We start from the raw sequence: 20,726 nt of genomic DNA, 5'->3' as shown, positions 1-20,726 counted from the left end.
TCAGTACTTTAGAAACCTGGAGTCTGGTAGGAATGATTTGATTCAGCCTCTTATCTTTATAAGCGACAATGCTGAGGGTTAGCGCAGGAACATGGCTTGCTGCTGGTCAAACTCACAGGGTGGCCACACAGGATCCAGAACTTGCAGCCCCTTTCTCCTGGCCCCAGACTTCTGCTCTTACACCAGGCACAGCACCATCACCCTGGGGTCCCACGCTGCCCCCAGCTCCCTGGTGCTCTAAGCAGGACCTGGCAGATCCCTGAGTTGACACATGACACTCTAAGCTGATTGCCCTGAAGAAGATTTTTCACTGGGGGACTGCAGAAACTCAGATTCACTTATGTCACACTGCTGGGTAGGCAAGTACGTGTCAGTGCAGTGAGGGAACTCAGAACAACGAAGACACCAAGTATCTGACATGGAAAAAGGGAGAATGAAGTGATGGATCCACACACAGCAAGCTGGAATGGAAGAGTCTGAGCTGATGCTGAGGTGCAATGTGCATAAATGGGTCAATCACACAGCCACACGGGACAGACAGCCTGATCAACTGTGTTAGACATTTCTCACGGTGGGAGTGCCTCAGAGGCTTTCCCAAAGCTACGAGTTTCAGGGACTCTAGTATTATCTGCAATAACAACAATTCAAAGGAACAAGAGGACACAGGAAGACCACTGTGATTCAGAGCTGATTAGCCCCTCCACAGGCATCCTGTGCTTTGGAGACTTGATTTTTGTCCTTGGCTCCACTTTGCTCCCCCTTTCCTGTGTTCTCAGAGAGGCCTGCCAATTCCAGCAGTGATTGCTCCAAGGTTCTCGAGCCAAGCCATCCACATAAAAAGGTACGGACATTTGGATTCCAAGCAGCTGGGTGGAAGGGATGGTGGGGTGGATGGGAGACCTGACATCCCCTTGTCCTGGTCTGATGAGGTCCCCAGTTCAGACTCATCCAAGTGGCTCTGGGGCACCTCGGCTGCCAGCATTCAGCCCAAGCTCACAGAGCTACTTTGATGCAAGAGTATATATGGATGGTGTCTTCTTTTTTTCATTGCTTAGGCTAGAATTTTTTTTTTTTTCACTTCATAGAAGTGAATGTCATTTATGACAGGGGGAAGAAAAAAACTCTCATGATATTGAAAACAGAGATACTATCAGTATGTCCAAGCACCATCTTCTCAACGATGAGCTTAAGAATGAATGAAAACCAAACAAATCTAAGTGGCACAATATTCAAACTTTGATTCCCCTGGATATTCATCCTGCATTATCTGGATTTTGACTGTCACACTGGTGCCTGGTGTAGTGGGCAAAGCATTACACTTTAAAGAAATATACCTAACGTTTGAGGACTCATTATGTGCTAAAGTCTTTACATGAATAGTCTCATTTCACCCTAACTACCTTATGGGCAGGTACTATTTCTATCCCTATTTTACAGATGAGGAAACTAAGGCTCAAATGGGTTAAGTGGTTTATTAAGATGAAGGATTTCTTACTAGTCCTATGAGGACACTACCCACCCTAAATCAGAGCCTGAGAGGCCGACGGGTTCCACTGGGAATGTTTACAGGAATGTATCCTGTGAATCATAACAAATAAACACATGTAAGATTTTAAAAATAATACGGCACATATATTTTGAGTGTTGTATGAGCATTATTTTTAAATTCTCAAGCCAAATCTAAAGAAATGGTTTGTGTGGGCTGGGCGTGGTGGCTCACGCCTGTAATCCCAGCACTTTGGGAGGCCGAAACGGGTGGATCATGAGGTCAGGAGATCGAGACCATCCTGGCTAACACGGTGAAACCCCGTCTCTACTAAAAATACAAAAATAAAATTAGCCAGGCATGGTGGTGGGCATCTGTAGTCCCAGCTACTCAGGAGGCTGAGGCAGGAGAATGGCGTGAACCCAGGAGGCTGAGCTTGCAGTGAGCCGAGATTGTGCTGCTGCACTCCAGCCTGGGTGACAGAGCAAGACACCGTCTCAAAAAAAAAAAAAAAGGCAATGGTTTGTGTTATGATAAATGGGATCTTAAAACATGTTCGTGCATACCTTGGCATCTGTGCATGGTGTTTGGCGGTTCGATTCATTGCGATTGCCTGAAACATTTTTAAAATAAGTATTGGAAAGTTTCATGTAATATATTTTTCTTGAAAATACTTACTTGATCCACTATTTCACTAGGAAAGGGATGAAAAGGAAGGGTTAGTCCTTCTACTCTGATTTGATTCGAGCCTGGAAAGATGTTTTAAGAGCAGTTTCTGGCCGGGCACGGTGGCTCACACCTGTAATCCCAGCACTTTGAGAGGCTGAGGTGGACGGATCACCTGAGGTCAGGAGTTCGAGGCCACCCTGGCCAAGATGGTGAAACCCCGTTTCTACTAAAAGCACAAAAATTAGCTGGGCGTGGTGGTGTGCACCTGTAATCCCAGCTACTCGGGAGGATGAGGCAGGAGAATTGCTTGAACCTGGGAGGCGCAGGTTGCAGTGAGCCAAAATTGCACCACTGCATTCCAGACTGGGTGAGACTCCATCTCAAAAAAAAAAAAAAAAAAAAAAAAAAAAGGGCAGTTTCTATTGTTTAATCTATCCTCGTGTTTCACACCAGGAAAAGTAAGTGGGAGAATCAAGAATTTATTACTTTCGAAGTCTTATAAGATAGGCCAAGATATATAAATATTTCCTAGGAAAACAGTACAACCTGCACTATCACTGCTTCTAGTACTAACAAATGACAGGTTACTCTGAAACTGTACTGTACAGTTTATAATGCATTTCACACATTCAGCTTATTTCATCCTCACTGCCATGGGAGTAGGTATTTTTATTCCTAGTTTATAGAGGAGAAAACTGCTTATGGCAAGTTAAGTAGCTTACAGGAGACCACATTAACACAGGGTAATGACTACTTTTAACATTTTGATGTATTTCCATCCCATCATTTTTCAGTAAATGTAATTTTCGTTTATAAAATTGAGATTAAAGTTAAACAATTTTGCATCTTGATTTTTCACCGTTAGTTTTTCCTCATACCATTAAATATTCTTTGAAAACATGATTTTTAATGGCTGTATACTATTCCAAGTTGAATATGTATCAATTTGTTTTGTCATTTCCTGTTACGCATTTAAATAGCTTTCCATTTTTTGCTGTTATAAATAATGCTGAGACAAACATCCCTGAACAAACATCTCATCTACTTAAAAAAGTCTCCTTTGAATTACTGAAAAACTAAGGCTGATCTTCATTTACATTTTTTTTTTTTTTTTTTTTGAGACGGAGTCTTGCTCTGTTACCCAGGCTGGAGTGCAGTGGCATGATCTCAGCTCACTGCAACCTCTGCCTCCTGGGTTCAAGTGATTCTCCTGCCTCAGCCTCCCAAGTAGCTGGGATTACAGGCGTCCCCCACACACTGGGCTAATTTTTGTATTTTTAGTAGAGACGGGGTTTCACCATGTTGTCCAGGCTGGTCTCAAACTCCTGACCTCAGGTGATCTGCCTGCCTCAGCCTTCTAAAATGCTGGGATTACAGGTGTGAGCCACCGCGCCAGCCTCACTTACATTTTAAATGTGAAAACTAAGTTTTATTTTCATTTTTCCTTTAGTTAAATCATTGACATGTTATCACCAGGACTGTTTGTTCAGATGATGTCACCTTTGAAACTGCTGTGCCAACTAAGGGAATGGACATTAGGTCATTGAACCAAGAAACTGGAATTTGTTGGGTAAAACTTTTCGCATTGCAGGCTATTTTTCCAGCTGTGGACGGGATTTATACTCCTCAGGGCTGAGATGTGCTTGGAAGCACACTGCTGTCTACCTACTGCCATTACCTGTAAGTTGCTCCACTCCACCTTCCATTCTGTTTTGGGAGGAGGGTGAAAGAAAGGGAGGGGAAGTTCACTAGAATCAATCAGTTTCTTACAGTCCTATTTGTTCTTCCAGTCTTTCACTCATGCAATGAATATTTATTGAGTGTTTTTGATGTTGTGACTTGTAATTTAGGAATATGACAACAGACTTTAGGTTGTAAACTCTTTGATCTGGGAGCACTGTAAATTATCATGAGGAGGTTATGGAACACAGCATATCCCAAAGTTACTTGACTATGGAACCCTTTTATTTTCTTTGAACCCTTACAAATCATCTCCCACAACTGCATTCCACAGAACACAGGTTAAAGGAAAAGGCTAAAGGGCATCTAACAAACTCCATATCCATTTTGTTTTTTTCTCCAAATAGAATCATTTAAATGAAATCCTTTTAAAACTAGTAATAGATAATTTCTTAATGCAATTAATTTATAGATAAGAAGCCACCAGCTGACATGATCTCTTAAGATGAAATAACATAGGCAATACCATTAAGATGAGAAGCTTGATATGAATGCCTACTTCCTGGTATTATGAAATATGGAACAGAAGGGGAGACAAAGTAATCAGGAAGGTAACTGATACAGTTATCTATCTAGAAAACATAAGAGAATCTACTGACAAGCTGTCAGAATAACTTCTTGAGTCAAATGACCAGATATAAAACAAAAATGCACAACTCAGTAGCTTCCTTACATATCAGCAATACCCCGCCAAAAAAATAAGAGAAATAAAAAGCCCATTCACAAGAGCAACAGGGCATAAAATACCTAATATATTAATAAGTGCTCCATAGGACCTGTGTGAGTAAATCAATCACTTTTCCAAGAAGGTCTGCGTTAAAGCAATGGTGAGCTGCTGCTTGGGAAAAGCAAATACAAAAATGTAACTTAGAGACAGAATGCAGTTCCAGGACAAATGGATCCCAGTGGGAATTTTTGTTTGTTTGTTTTGAAGACCCTAACTAAGAAAGTTCTTCTCAAAGAATGACAGAAAATGAGAATTGATAGCATTTGGAAAATAAAGAGTAATGAGCGCAGAAGGGTCTTGAGCTAAAATTATTAAAAAGTATTTCAAAGTGACAATATTTAAGATGGTATGGTGCTGGCATAAAAATTTACAAACAGAATAACACGAGACAAAGGTCCTAACAGACTCAATATAGTATTTAATAACAGCATATGAGGAAGCCTCATGTGACAGCAGAGAAAGGTAGAATTATTTAATAATAGTATTAGAAAATGACAAAAGACAAACAAAAACCCCAAAACAATATAATTGAGACAGATTTTACTTCCAGGTGGGTTAAAAAGTTAAATATTTAAAAAGTAATACTATTTTAAAAAGAGACAGGACACGGTGGCTCACGCCTGTAATCCTAGCCCTTTGGCAGGCCAAGACGGGCAGATCACTTGAGGTCAGGAGTTCAAGACCAGCCTGGTTAACATGGCAAAACCCTGTCTCTACTAAAAAATACAAAAATTAGCCAGGCGTGGTGGCTCATGCCTGTAATCCCAGCTACTTGGGAGGCTGAGGCACGAGAATCGCTTGAACTGGAAGGTGGAGGTTGCAGTGAGCCGAGATTGTGCTACTGCACTCCAGTGTGGGTGGACAGAGTGAGAGTCTGTCTCAAAAAAAAAAAAAAAAAAAAAAAAAAAAGAAAAAAAAGAATATGAGTAAACATTTCCCGAGTCTTAAGATAAACAAGGATTTTCTAACCAAAAAATAAAATATATTATAAAAGAGGAAAAATTGTTAGATTTGATCACAAATATTAAATATATCTGCATGGAAAAATTATTACAAAAATTACAAGGCAAATTTCAAACTGGAAAAACACTTTTACAACTGTGACAAAGGATTGATATCTGTTACTGAGAAAAACACTTACATTTATTTATAAGAACAAGACCAGGGCCAGGCTCGGTGGTTCATGCCTGTAATCCCAGCACTTTGGGAGGCCGAGGCAGGTGGATCACGAGGTCAGGGGATCGAGACCATCCTGGCTAATACAGTGAAACCCCATCTCTTCTAAAAATGCAAGAAATTAGCCGGGAGTGGTGGCGGGCGCCTGTAGTCCCAGCTACTCCAGAGGCTGAGGCAGGAGAATGGCGTGAACCAGGGAGGCAGAACTTGCAGTGAGCTGAGATCGCGCCACTGCACTCCAGCCTGGGTGACAGAGCAAGACTCCGTCTCAAAAAAAAAAAAAACAAAAAAACAAGACCAACACTTCAAATGAAAATTGGACAAAGTTCACAGACAATTCAGACAATTCACAAAGTAATATGGAAGACAACTATATATTTTATAAGTTCAACGTCACTAGTAAGAAATAAACAAATTAAAATAATTCTGTTCTGGCTGAGTGCCCCATGGCTCACGCCTATAATCCCAGCACTTTGGACTTTGGGAGGCCAAGGCGTGACGATCACTTGAGCCCCGGAGTTTGAGACCAGCCTAGACAGCACTGCGAGATCCCATCTCTACAAAAAATAAAAAAAATTGGCTGGGTGTGGTGGTGCAATGTACCTGTAGTCCCAGCTACTCCAGAGGCTGAGGTGGGAGGATTGCTTGAGCCCAGGAGTTTGAGGCTGCAGTGAGCTATGATGGCATCACTGCACTCCAGCCTGGGCAACAGAGCAAGGCCCTATCTAAAACAATTTTTTTTCCTATCAAATTAATTTTAATTAGTTTTACTGGCAGTTTGGTGAATTACTGATCCTCATATTTCTGGTGAGAGTCTAATTTGGAATAACTTTCCTAAAAAAGAAAGATAGATACATAGATTTAGGAATATATATAAGCCTGAAAGAAAAAAAAAAAAAAATATATATATATATATATATATATATATATATATATTTTGAGACAAGGCCTCACTCCGTTGCCCAGACTGGAGTTCAGTGGTGCAATCTCGGCTTACTGCAGCCTCGACCACCTGGGCTCAAGTGATCCTCCCACCTCAGCCTCCCAGGTAACTGGGACTACAGGCATGCACCACCACATCTGGCTAATTTTTGTATTTTTTTTTTTTAGAGATGGGGTTCACCATGTTGCCCAGGCTGATCTCGAACTCCTGGAGTCAAGTGATTTGTCCACCTTGGCCTCCCAAAGTGCTGGGATTACAGGTGTGAGCTGCTGCGCCCAGCCTATTATCTATATTTTTTGAGGTATTAATTTATGCTTAGGCTATTCTAAGAAAAAAACTAGAAATACAAAGATTTATGGCCAAAAATGTTCAGTTCATTGCAACATTATGTATAATAGCATAAAAATAGAAACAACCTAAATGTTCCAACCTGTACTATAGATTATGATGCAGTCATTGAAGTTATTTTTGAAGACTATATAATGACATAAGAAAATGCTCATCATATCATATTAAGCAAAAAAGAACCCGATTTATTAAATTATATTTATATAATCCTCAGTTTTGTAAGCATGAATTCTATGTCTTCATCTAAGTCACTGAGAGAAATGTGAACAGATGGAGTTTGGAACAGATGGAAGGTTCAGCGAAGTCAGCCTCCCTTTTCTGGGTTGAGGCTAACCCTCTTCCATTCCTCCATTAACTGAACCTTCATCTAGCAACGGTTCCCAAATGTTTCCTAGGGGAGGGTGCATAAGAATTACTGTGAGAGATGGTTTAGAAAAACAAAAACAGATTTTGGAGCCTGACCCACAGAGATTTCGACGCAGGAGGTCTGAGGTGGGGCCCTGGAATCCATGTCAAAAGGCCTCCAAGTGATTCTGATGCACAGCCACATGCAGAAAGAACCATGGCCTTCTGGTTCGAGGTTTTGAAAAGTACACTGAACACCTTCTATAAGTCAGCTTCTGAATGTGAGTTAGGGAAGATAATGTCAGGATGGAAAAAGCCTTCCCCCTCCTACATTTCTCCAAATACTCCATTGCTGCTTGTCAGGTGGATGATGTGACGACTGGCCCAGCTGCTGGCCTGCAGCACCTCCCTGCTCAGACTGCAGCTGCCAGTGCACCCCTGCCCACCCCCCGCCCCACCTACCCGCCCTCCTGCCTACCCCTACCCCCCCACCCAGCCCTGCCTGCCCTGCAGCTCCCTGCCCTGCTCTTCAGGACTTTTGCTCCAAGTCTTGCCTCCTCTGTGTCTTCTGAGATGCCAGCTGCTCCCTCTCCATGGCTTCCCTTCTGTCCACTTGTCATTCTGCGGAGGTTGTGCTCGTCTTTACCCAAACCCCTGTGATGCCTGTGCCCAGGCCTCCTTCCCCCAGGCCTAGCTGCTGAGAATTTGATGCCTCACATCCCACTCATTCCTCAACCCGTGCCATCTGGCTTCCTTCACCACCACTCACAGGCACACCTCTTGGCAAGGTCACCTGGCTCTCGAAGGCTAATCTACTGGTTCTGTTTCAGTCCTTTTCCTGGAAGCATCTGACACTGCTGACCACCACCTCTCTCCCTGGCTTTTGTGGGAGTCATCGTTGCTTTACTCGCCTCGTATCCCCTTTTCTTGATAGCAGCATCCTCAGGAGCTGCCTTCCCCAGCTCTCAGGCCACGTGGTTGGGGTTGACCTCCCCACTCCCCACATTTCATGCCCCTGCCCCTAAGGATTGGTTCAGGGATGGGCATATGGCCAGGGTCAAACCAATGAGACTCAAGCCTGAGACTTTTACTGGGGCTGCTGAGCCAGCAGAATTCGAGGCTGGAAATGGAGGTGGCCGCCTGCCCACCCCTGAGAAGGAACCCAACATGAGGAGGGCCACAGAGCCAACAGAGTCCTGGTGTGTCTCCTGCAGTCCTGGGCCAAGCCTGAAGCTTGCACATCCTGGGTTTCAGTAAAACGTTCTTATCTTTTTATCTAAGCTATCTTTGGTTGGATTTCTGTCACTTGCAACCTAAAGAGCTCTGAGACAGCGCTGAGCCACTACCCTCCCAGGCAATTACCCACCTCTCTGGTACTTTCCCCGGAGGGTCTCCACAAGCTCTGCTTCCTCTCACTTAAGAGTCCTGTGCAAGGACTTCTATGTCCCAGATGTTGGCTACTAAATGCTGACACTCCCAAGTCAACAGACCAGCCCAGATATCCCCCTGAGCTCCAGACCCATGTCTCACCCCTCATGGACATCGCCACCTTGGTATCCACTCAAACATGACAGGTCTAAATCTAAACTTACCATTATGCCCCAACCTTCCTCTTCTTGGATTCCCATCTCAGTGAATGGCTGTACTCCCCAGTTACCCCAGAAACCGAGGCCTCATGGGTGACACTTCCCCACCCTCACTCCCTGGCCCTCTTTGGGCAGCTAATTCTCTGCTCATTCCTCAGGGCTCAGCTTTTAGGCTGCAATCTCAGGGAGGCCGCCTTTTCCAACCTGCAAGCCTGAATGAGGGGGTCCCTCCTATGCCCCCAGCCACCCTGTGTTTCTAGTGTCACAGCCCTTGTCACTCAGAGCTGTGGCCTGTTGACTCTTTTCTGTGATGGCTGGCCCCAACCCTGAAATCAAGATCATTTGAATAAATGAACACTAGCATCTGTAGGTGTGATCTTATATTGTATATTGAAAATATAGTCTAATTTTCTGTAAAAATTAAATATCTCAATATTTTAGAGAGACCTGTAAAGGGTATAGTATTTGGAACAGAAGATTGATTTTCAGGAGCCCTAGTATCTGGATGAGTGTGAGAACCACCAAATAGGACCCATAGTTTTTCTGTGTGAGATTTTATTTTTTTAAAAATAGATGAACCAGGCTGCCTATTAGTGAATGCCTTCACTTCCCTTTCCCTTAATTACTGAGTCTAGAAACTTATCAAGGGAATGAAGCAGGCCTTTGTTCCTATTCAGAATCCATTTCCCCGCTTTTTTGAAAATGAGAACATCTGCCTGCTTCCAGTGTTCCAATACTTTTCATATTCTTCACAATTTCCTAAAAGTCACCAGATACAGTTCTTTGAGCAGAAATGCAAGTTCTTTCATCCATGTGTCCGGCCAGAGATTTCCTGGGCCTCGCCTGTGGCAGGCCCTGGGAGAGCTCCTCAGCCTGTGGTTTTAATCCCCTCTTGAACACAGCTGGGCTCCCTTCTGCCATCTCTGGGGCATTTTCTTTGAGGAAAAGGAGGAAGCTGAGTAGTTCTGCTTTTTGCTAATATTGCAGCAAGAGCCCAAGAGTGGGCCGATCACTTCCTGATTCTTGTTCTAATCATACCTTAAAAGGCTTTTTAATGTCCAAGGCACTTTTACCCTCTCAGCCCACTTCGGCTTCTTGATCCTTCATACCGCCCATAAACCTTGTCTGCACCCTTGCATGTGCACCCCTGCCCCTTTTTTCCCTATTAAATGCTATAGTTCAATGTTAATATCTAAAGTTTTTAAACACAATTACGGTATCAAGCATTTTATTAAAAATTTTTATCATACTTTGATTTTACCAACTTGAGTGTTATGAACAATGAACATGTTTATACATTGACAAGAATACTCATACAGGGGTTGTGGGATGGCTACTTTCACTCCGTTTTCCCTCATCTTTACTCCTTTTTTTTTTTTTTTTTTGTAGAGATGGGGGTCTCACTATGTTGCCCAGGGTGGTCTTGAACTCCTGAGCTCAAGCGATCCACCTACCTCAGTCTCCCAAAGTGTTAGGATTACAGGTGTGAGCCACTGCACCTGGCCCCTCATCTTTACTCTTTAGTTCCTTTGCCCTTGGGTTCTTTTAGCTTATTTCTACTTTGTTTTCTTTTTGGCATCCATTTCTATTTTAAATTATTACACATAGATGCAGAAATTACTTGGCTGGCGCTAGTTGCAGAATCATGAAAATTAAATCACAGGATGCTTAGTGTTGAAAGACTGAATTGTTTTGGTTTTTTATTGAGATACAATTCATATACCAGAAAATTTATTCTTTAACAGGGTGCACTCTTTTAGTATATTCACAAAGTTGTGCAACCAATATCGTTATCCAATTTCAGAACATTTTCATCACATCAAAGAGAAACCCCACGCCCACTAACAGTCATTCTCCATTTCATTTGCATGTGGCTATCCAGTTGTCCTAGCACCATTTGTTGAACTATAGTTTCCCCCATTGTTCTGATAGTTTTTAAGTGGTTTCTTAGGATTCTCTACATAGAAGATCATGTCATCTGCAAAGAGTTTTACTTTTTTCTCTCCAGTCTGGGAGTTTTTTTATTTCTTTTCTTGCCTTATTTCCCTGCTCTCTACCCTTTTAAAGCCTATATAGTTTCTTGAGTGACTTCCCTCTTTTTTCCTCATTAGAATAAGTTTTCTGGGGAGAGGGGACAGAGCATAGGAAGGGAGAAAGTGGAGCTCTTAAAAATATGTAGTTTGGGGCAGGGCGCGGTGGCTTACGCCTGTAATCCCAGCACTTTGGGAGGCCAAGGCAGGCAGATCACCTGAGGTCGGGAGTTCGAGACCAGCCTGACCAACATGGAAAAACCCCGTCTCTACTAAAAATACAAAATTAGCCAGGCGTGGTGGCACATGCCTATAATCCTAGCTACTCGGGAGGCTGAGAAAGGAGAATCACTTGAACCCGGGAGGGGGAGGTTGTGGTGAGCCAAGATCATGCCATGGCACTCCAGCCTGGGCAACAAGAGTGAAACTCTGTCAAAAAAAAAAAAAAAAATGTGTAGTTTGAATTCATTTCAAATGGACTTCATACTTTTTCAGTGGAAATGTCTTCCTTCACAGCACCTGGGCCCAGGGATTTTCTGGAGGAATCTTTGAAATCTGTTTTCCTCAAGTTTTGGACACAAGCCTGGGTGAGCTCCATATCCATCCTTCCTTGGCTAGTACAGAGTCTAAGATGACATGGTCACTTTCCCCCGCGCCCATCTCCCCTCCTTCTCTGGCCAATTCTTCATTGCCAGTCAAAGGCAGAAGAGCCAACAGCAATAAGAGAAGCTTCCCACCAGGTCAGCACAGGTTCTGTGTCATCAGTGACCTCTTGGAATGTGCAGGAAGCCTGGGAGATAAGAATCTATGGCTATGTAGATTAGGTACACCCCACAGCCAAGTATGAACTTCTAGTGCCCAATCGCTAGAAGCAAACAACCCAGACCACTAACCAGGCTCTAACTAAGGCAGGATCCAGGATGCTCAGCACCCTGGGCCAACCCTTCCGCTCAAGATGAATCCACAGTTCATTTAGAGTGTCTGGGGTGATATTTAATTCCAAGTTCACAAGTCTCCAGGGTAGCTGCCCTTTTGTTTGGGGATTTCCTCCCGGGTGCTAAATCACTTCCTCCTAGCTCCAATCTGAAAAGCAATTCACGTCTCCTGTGGCCTCACCAAGCTTCCTGCCCACGCTGATTTTCTTCTAACCTCATCGGTCTACCTTGTGTACATCACCTAACAACAAAGCCACTTAGCTCAAGGAAAGCCTCAAGAACAAATGGCTTCCTAATAAGGTGATTCCTCGCTCACCCTAGAGTGGCCCACAGCTCCAGCACCTACAGAGAGGCGGCCAATTTGGATGAGGTAGCTGTCAGGAATCAAATCTTAGAACACTTCATAAAACTGTGCTTAGCTATTCCACAAATTTCTCCAAATAATGAAACAGAGAGAAGAGTGAGAATATAATGAGAGAGAAATCTGGAAAAATACAAAAGATAAATTCATGTTCCTGTGAGTTGTGTTCATCTTCCTGGGAGTTGATAATCAGGCTGGCTAGCTATCCAGTCTATGGGAGCAGAGAAGAGGGCTGCATTATCTCCAGGTTGGCACAGCATCTAGCAGGGGCTCCCTGATGACACCTGGGCACAACAAGGATCTCACAGCAAAGACAAACAGGAGGAAATGCCTAGGGTGCGGGGACATGCCACCACTAAATTACAAAAATATACGCCCTTCTTCTTTGTATGTTTCAATAGTACCGCTTCCCACTCTTGTACCACTTGGCCATAACACTTTATTATCCCTAGTACCTAAAAACTGGTCAGTATTACTGAGACCTTAAATGTGACATTTGTCATCTTTCAAGGTGCCAGTTACTGTAATACAGCTATGGTTCATTTTGAGTGTCTGGGTGACGGTGACATATTTAATTCTATTTTTGTCTTGTTCATAAGCACCAAATAAAGCAATTTTGAAATTACTTTCTTCACACTCAATTTATTGTCTAGAACGACATTTCAATACACAGTATATTTGTTTTGTGGAATTCATTCGCAGTATATCTGGAGGCCTGGATTTAACATATTTCCTGTAGTGATAGCTACTCTGTTTGTAGTAACTATTTAGGTCACTGGAGTGGAGAAAAAGAGGTCCCTACTTAACAGAAATGACATGTATCCAAATATAGATGCAGTTTTCTGAATACCTGTTGAACATCAAATGATGAAGAGATTGTTACAATTTCCAAAACCCTGGACCAAAACCTTAAATGATCAGTACTTTGTTTCAACTGATACACGGCTTAAGTCAGAAAAATAAGTTCTTCTTACCAAAAACAGTGAGCCTAAATATGCTGGCTGCTTTAGAAATAAAACAGGTGATCAACAAAGCAATCTGTTTCTATCTAAATAATTTCCCAGCAAAAGTCACTTCTGATGAAACTATATGATTTGAACCACAGGGCACGCACAGTGATTGTGTGCTTTCGAAAACAGGGTAAGCATGACAAATATTTTCAGTTGTCAAGGGTAAGCGAGGAGGGAATGACCCACCTAAGAAATGGAAACTAACAAATAGTAATATGACACTGCCCCTTACTTCCACAGGCTGGTGCGGCTGCTACACGCAGCTCACTTCCTACGGGCGGCTAAAGGCAGTGCATGAACTGAACGAAGGCGGCCTCTTTATCCCCTCCCCACAACACTGTGGGGTGGCACGTAAAGACCTCAAGGGAAGGGGGTCTGGGCGATACGCTCTCCTGCTGCCACTCATTTGTTCAAGAAATAGTTGAACAAATGAGTAGTTAAACAAACTCTCCAACTAGGACTCTGTCCCATTCGGATACCCCACGCCTCTCCCCCCATTTCCATCCCTAGGCGTCATTCCCTCGTCAAGAATATGCTGAATATGGCTCGCGCCCCCTCCCTCCCTTGGACCCTCCGGCCAGGGCGACGGGACAATGCCGGCGGGAGCAACGCCTTCCGATCCGCAAGGAAGGAGGGCTCGGAGTGCGCAGGGCGCGGGTTCGCGGGACCCTCCAGCGCGCGGGGCTGGCCAGCAGGGGCGGGGCCGAGGGCACCGGGCGCCGAGCTCCGGGAGGGGTCCCCGAGGTCGCGCCGGCCGGGAGGGGCAGCGGCGGGAGGCGGCCGACTGGGGCGCACACGTGGGGAGGGCGGAGCGGGGCGGGGGCCGGGCGAGGGGCGGTGGCAGTACCTGATGAAGGTGGTCTTGCCGGTGCTGTACTGGCCCACCAGCAGGATCATGGGCTTGTTCTCGAAGTCGGCGTCCTCCAGCGCAGGCGAGTGGAACTCGTGGAAGCGGTACGCCTCCTCCAGCGGCAGCACCTTGCGCAGGTAGAGCGAGCGCAGCCCGCCCGTCACCGTCTGCACCGCGTCCGCGCCGCCAGCGCGTTCGCGCCCGCCCGCCTGCCGCCCCATCCAGCTGAACATCCTGCCGCCAGTCCACGCTCGGCTGGGACCCTGCTCCGGGTTCGACCCTCCCCGGCTCGCACTGAGCCGCCCCGGCCGCGCTGGCCGCAGCCCGAGCCCGGCCCCGCCTTGTGCTGCCACAGCCAATCTTCGGCCGCTACGTCACGCGCGCTCGCCCACTATTCAGAAGAGCTCTCTAAGGTCCTTCCTGATTGGATCTCTGCCAGCGAGGGCTGAAGGCGTCAGCCAATTGAGAGGAGGTTCTTAATGAATTATTGATGACGGAGTCATTCTAGAGGACTGGGCGGGGAGATGGTGTCTCCCCAGCCGGGTGGCACTAACCAGTCATGCTCAGGTTCCCTTCTGGTTGCCGGTGCCCCACCTCTGGCCAGGTGGCATCGGCTTCCGGGTAAATCTGAACTGCCCAAAGCAAGCCTCCGTAGGCTGCTCCATCTCCTGGAACGTTTACTCATTCAGGCCTCCGGACGTCGATACTGGGGATGAAAAGTTCAGAAAGTGGACAGGCAGGTTCTGTCTTCCCGGGGGCAGGTGGTTATGACTCCATTTTACAGGCCAAGAGACCCAAGCTCACGGGCATAATTGACACAATCTTAAGGAGGGGAAGTGGACTGGAGTCTATTTGAGTAGCTGTTTCTCCTACTTCTCCACATTGCCCTCACTAAATTCTGGATCAACTAAAGGCCTTTTCCCCTTAGTTTTCTTTATTTGTTTTTCTGTACAGCCGAAAAGTTAGTCATTACTCTCATTATTACATTATCCTCATTATTACAACTTTATTTCCACATATTGACATGTGAGTCATTGTGACCTCCTGTTTTTGTTTTTTTTTTTCTGAGACGGAGTCTCGCTCTGTCGCCCAGGCTGGAGTGCAGTGGCACGATCTCGGCTCACTGCAACCTCCGCTTCCCGGGTTCAAGCAATTTTCCTGTCTCAGCCTCCTGAGTAGCTGGGACTACAGGCGCTCACCACCACGCCCAGCTAATTTTTGTATTTTTAGTAGAGATGGGGTTTCACCATATTGGTAAGGCTGGTCTTGAACTCCTGACCTCAGATGATCCACCCGCCTCGGCCTCCCAAAGTGTTGGGATTATAGGCGTGAGCCACCACGCCTGGCCTGTTTCTTTTCTAGGTTAAAAGGACACTCACTTATCTAAGTTGAGATTGGGGGAAATAATCACCTTTTGTGTCCTTGATTATAGCTTAGGAATATTTCTCAGTTGTTTTAGAGCATTTCTCAAGTGTGATCCATGGGGCCACCTGCATATATGCATTTATGAGCTGGGATGCTTGTTAAAATGCAGATTCCTGGTCTTCAGTCCAGACCTACTGAGTTAAAATATTGAGGAGAGATGGAGCTCAACAGATGCCCTAGGTGACTCTGATGTGGCCTAAGTCTGGGGAAACAGTACACACTGCAGTACTTCTCCAACCCAACAGAAATGCGGATTCTGATTCAGTAGGTATGGGATGGGGCCCATGACTCTAACAGGCTCTCGGGTATTGCCAATGCTACCCATCCATGGACCATACTTGGAGTATGAGAGAACAGGACTTTGCATCAAAAGATCTGGGTTTGAATCTTGACTATGTAAATTAATGGCTGTGTGACTTTAAATGTGATGAGTTACCTCTCTGCCCTAGTTTTCCTCAAGAGCAAAATGGAAACTCCTTTGGAGTTGTGTGGGTCACATAGTTGGAGGGAATTGTATGTAACTAGGGAAGTGAAAAGAAAGCCAAGGGAAAATAAAGTTAGACATCTGCCTTGTGTCAAAATAAAACAAAGATTGAAATGCAAAAAGAAAATGAAACCACTGCACTACTAGAAGAAGGTACAAGGGATTTATACAATTTGGGGGTGGAAAAGCCTTTCTAACCAACACTAAGGACAGAAATTATGAAAGAAAAGGCTGACATATTTGACAACAAAAGTAAAAGCTTCAATGTATTTTTTTAGAATACATAAAAACAAACATATAAATACAATCTTACCATATGATGCAGAAATCAGCTCCTTAGTATTTACCCAAATGAGTTGAAAACTTACATCCACAGAAAAGCCTGCACATGGATGTTTATAGTGGCTTTATTCGTAAGTGCCAAAAATCGGAAGCAACTAACATGTCCTTCAGTAAGTGAAAGGATAATCTGTGGCACATCCAGACAATGGAATATTATTCAGCACTAGAAAGAAATGAGCTATCAAGCCATAAAAAGACAAGGAGGGAACTTAAATGCCTATTACTAAGTGAAAGAAGCCAGTCCGAAAAGGCAATGTACTGTACAATTTCATCTTTATGACTTCTGGAGAAGGCAAAATTATGGAGGAAGTAAAAAGGTCAGTAGTTTCTAGGTGTTAGGGAGAAGGAAGGAATGAACAGGCAGAGAACAGGATTTTTATGGCAGTGGCTCTACTTTGTATGGTACTATAATGATGGATACATGTCATTATATATTTGTCAAAACCCACAGAATGTACAACACCAAGAGTGAATGTTAAGTGATAATGACTTGTGAATTTCAGATCAGTTTTAGGTTCACAGCAAAATGGAGCATAAAGTACAGAGAGTTCCCATATACCCCCACCCTCCCCGACACACAGCCTCCCCCACTATCAATATCTTGCACCAATTGAACATTCGTTACAATCAATAAACCTAACCTAAATAGACGTATCATTAAATTAACTCAAAATGGAACTAGATATAAAACTAATATAAATGTAAAACTTAATGTAAAACTTAAGATTCTAAAACTTCCAGTAGAAAACATGGGAGAAAATTGTTGTGACCTTGAGTTAGGGAAAGATTTCTTAGGTGACACCAAAAGCACAATCCTTAAAGGGAAAAAAAAAGTTAGTAAATTGGATTTCATCAAACTTGAGAACTTCTGACTTTTGAAAGCACTGTGAAGAGAATGAAAAGACAAGACAAGGCACAGAATATACTCGCAAATCACATATCTGATAAAGGACTTGTATCCAGAATATTTAAAAACTTCTTAAAACTTAATAGTAAAACCCCAATTTTAAAAAAATGGAAAAAAGATCTAACAGATATTTTACAAAAGAAGATGTATGGATTGCAAATAAGCACATGAAGAGATGTTCAACATTGTTGTTCGTTAGGAGAATGTGAATTAAAACCACAGCAAGATACTACCACATACCTATTAGAATGTCTAAAATTAGGAAAGACTGATCATGCCAATCATTGATCAGGATGTGGAGCAACTGGAACTCTTACACATTGTTGGTCAGAATGTAAAATGGTACAACCACTTTGGAAAACGTGTGGCAGTTTCTTAAAAAGTGGAACATACACTTAACACATGACCCAGCAGGGGAGGAGCAGAGGGAAGGATTGCAAAAGGCACTAGAAAGCTTTTGGGGCTGAAGGGTTTATTCATTACCTTGATTGTGGTGATGGTTTCACCATCGTATACATATGTAAAAACTCATCAAATGATGTACGTTGGATCCTCCATATCTCTGTGTTCTGTATCAATGGATTCAACCAACCACAGATGGAAAATATTTGGGGAAAAAAATGGATGGTTGCATCTGTACTGAACACCTACAGACCTTTTTTCCTTTTCATTATTCCCTAAGCAATACAGTATAACAACTATTTTCATATCATCTACATTAATAATAAGTAATCTAGGTAGGATTTAAAGTATATGGGTTCCTGATGGATGGAGTTTTAAGTTTAAAAGAAAGTATGTGGAGGATGTGCTTAGGCTATATGCAAATACCTTTTTTTTTTTTTTTTTTTACAATACCATTTTATATAAGGAACTTGAGCATCCATGGTTTTGGTATTCCCAGGGGTCCTGGACTCACGGATAAATGTACTTTAAATATGCGCAGTTGATCATATGTTTATTACACCTTGATTAGTTGTTAAATATGGTCATACTTTTTGACTCAAGAATTTTTATCTTGAGGAAATTTATCCTGAGGGTATTTAAACTGAGGAAATGATGAATGTAAATTTTTATCTAAGAGGATGTTTGTCAGCATGGAGCTGTCTATCATCATGGAGGATTAGTTAAGCAAATTATAGGTTCCTATGTGGTTACTGAAAACTATGTCATTTGAGAAGAATATTAATGATGTGCAAAAATGCTCAGAATATATTTTTAAGTGGAAAAAGGCTAGATTACAAAAGTGAATGTACATGCAGCTGCTATGGAAGACAATATGGAGGTTCTGCAACAATTTAAAAATAGAACTACCGGCCAGGTGCAGTGGCTCATGCCTATAATCCCAGCACTTTGGAAGGCCAAGGCAGGCAGATCCCTTGAGGTAAGGAATTCAAGACCAGCCTGGCCAACATGGCAAAGCCCATCTCTACTAAAAATACAAAAATTAGCTGGGTGTGGTGGCAGGCGCCTGTAATCCCAGCTACTTGGGAGTCTGGGGTAGGAGAATCACCTCAACCCGGGAGGTAGATAGAGGTTGCAGTAAGCCAAGATTGTGCTACTGCACTCCAGCCTGGGTGAGAGAGCAAGACTGTCTCAAACAAAACAAAACAAATAAAAGCTACCATATGATTTACCAATCCCCAATTTGGGTATATATCTAAAAGAACTAAAAGCAAGCTCTCAAAGAGGTATTTGTCTACCCATGCTCACAGCAGCATCATTCATAATAGCCAAGAGGTGGAAGCAAGCCAGTGTCCATTGATGGATGAATGGATTAACGAAATGTAACACACACACACACACACATGCAGAGAGGAGTATTATTCAGCCTTAAAATGGAAGAATATTCTGGTACATGCTACACCCTGGAACATGGATGAACCTTGAGGACATTATGCTGAGTGAAATAAGCCAGTCACAAAGAGCCAAATTCTGTATGATTCCACTCATATGAGGTTTCTAAAGTAGTCAAATTCACAGAAGCAGAAAGTAGAATGGTGGTTATCAGGGGCTGGAGAGAGGGGAATGGGGAGTTGTTCAATGGGTATAGAGTTTTAGTTTTGCAAAATGAAAAAGTTATGGAGATCTGTTGCACAACAGCATGAATATGCCTAACACTGCTGAACTCTACACTTCAAATTATTAAAATGGTAAATGGTGTGCGTATTTTTTTACCACACTTCTTTTAAAGTGGACGTACAGGATTTTTGTGCTTTTGTTTTAAAAAGTTTAAAGTATCCAAGAAAAAGATGGGAAGGAAAAACCCCCCAAATAATAACGATATCTGAGTTTTGGACTGGTAAATGATCTTAGTTTCCTCTTTATAAGCTGTAGCATTTTTCAAATGTTACACAGTAATCATGTTCCTGTTATAAAAGCAGAAAAAATTATCAGGAAGAAAAAAATGTACTGTCTTTAATCTTAAAAAAAAAAAAAAGAGAAAGTCCTAAAAGCACCTGGCCCAGAGGAGGCACCGGTCCCATCTTGCTTTGCTCCCTGCTTACCTTCATGCAGTTGCAGCTTTCTTGTTTATTATTTTTGTAAGCACACAGTAGGTGTGTATATTCATGGGGTAGCAGCAGCTTATTTTTGTGGGCACATAGTAGGTGTGTATATTTATGGGGCAGCGGCAGCTTTCTTATTTATTGTTTTTTTTTTTTTTTTTTTTTTTTTGAGACGGAGTCTCGCTCTGTCCCCTAGGCTGGAGTGCAGTGGCACGATCTCGGCTCACTGCAACCTCTGCCTCCCGGGTTCACGCCATTCTCCTGCCTCAGCCTCTCCGAGTAGCTGGGACTACAGGCACCTGCCACCACGCCCGGCTAATTTTTTGTATTTTTAGTAGAGACGGGGTTTCACCATGGTCTTGATCTCCTGACCTCGTGATCCGCCCGCCTCGGCCTCCCAAAGTGCTGGGATTACAAGCGTGAGCCACCGCGCCCGGCCTCTTATTTATTGTTTTTGTGGACATATAGTAGGTGTGAATATTCATGGGGCAGCAGCAGCTTTCTTATTTACTTTATTGTTTTTGTGGGCACATAGTAGGTGTGCATATTCATGGAGCAGTGGCAGCTTTTTTTTATTTTATTGTTTTTGTGGACACATAGTAGGTGTGCACATTCATGGGGCAGCAGCGGCTTTTTTTCTTATTTTATTGTTTTTGTGGGCACATAGTAGGTGTGCACATTCATGGTGCAGCAGCAGTTTTTCTTATTTTATTGTTTTTGTGGACACATAGTAGGTGTGCATATTCATGGGGCAGCGGCAGCTTTTTTTCTTGTTTTTGTGGGCACATAGTAGGTGTGCATATTCATGGGGCAGCAGCAGCTTTCTTGCGCTTGCTCTGCCCTCAGTGAAGCCGGACA

General features: G+C 43.4%; 1 protein-coding gene across 3 annotated transcripts in view; it reads right to left on the bottom strand.

Moving 5' to 3' along the window:
• EHD4 (EH domain containing 4) overlaps window positions 1-14,564 on the bottom strand; it is a 79,071-nt gene extending 64,507 nt beyond the window's left edge. For 2 of the 3 annotated variants that reach the window (XR_010120853.1, XR_010120852.1), the window contains exon 1: window positions 14,204-14,528. Coding sequence is in view for 1 of the 3 variants with exons in the window: in XM_055278845.2 (XP_055134820.1) it covers window positions 14,204-14,439 (236 nt within the window). In the remaining 2 variants the exon portion in view is untranslated. Of the gene's footprint in view, window positions 1-14,203 lie in introns of all 3 variants that reach the window. The other variant, XM_055278845.2, reaches the window with a different exon arrangement.
• Between the last annotated feature and the right edge of the window lie 6,162 nt (window positions 14,565-20,726).

This window comes from Symphalangus syndactylus, chromosome 5 (assembly GCF_028878055.3).
Source record: "Symphalangus syndactylus isolate Jambi chromosome 5, NHGRI_mSymSyn1-v2.1_pri, whole genome shotgun sequence".
Taxonomy (NCBI): Eukaryota; Metazoa; Chordata; class Mammalia; order Primates; family Hylobatidae; genus Symphalangus; species Symphalangus syndactylus.
The sequence above is the reverse complement of the archived record's forward strand: the minus strand, read 5'-3'. Positions and strand labels throughout refer to the sequence as shown.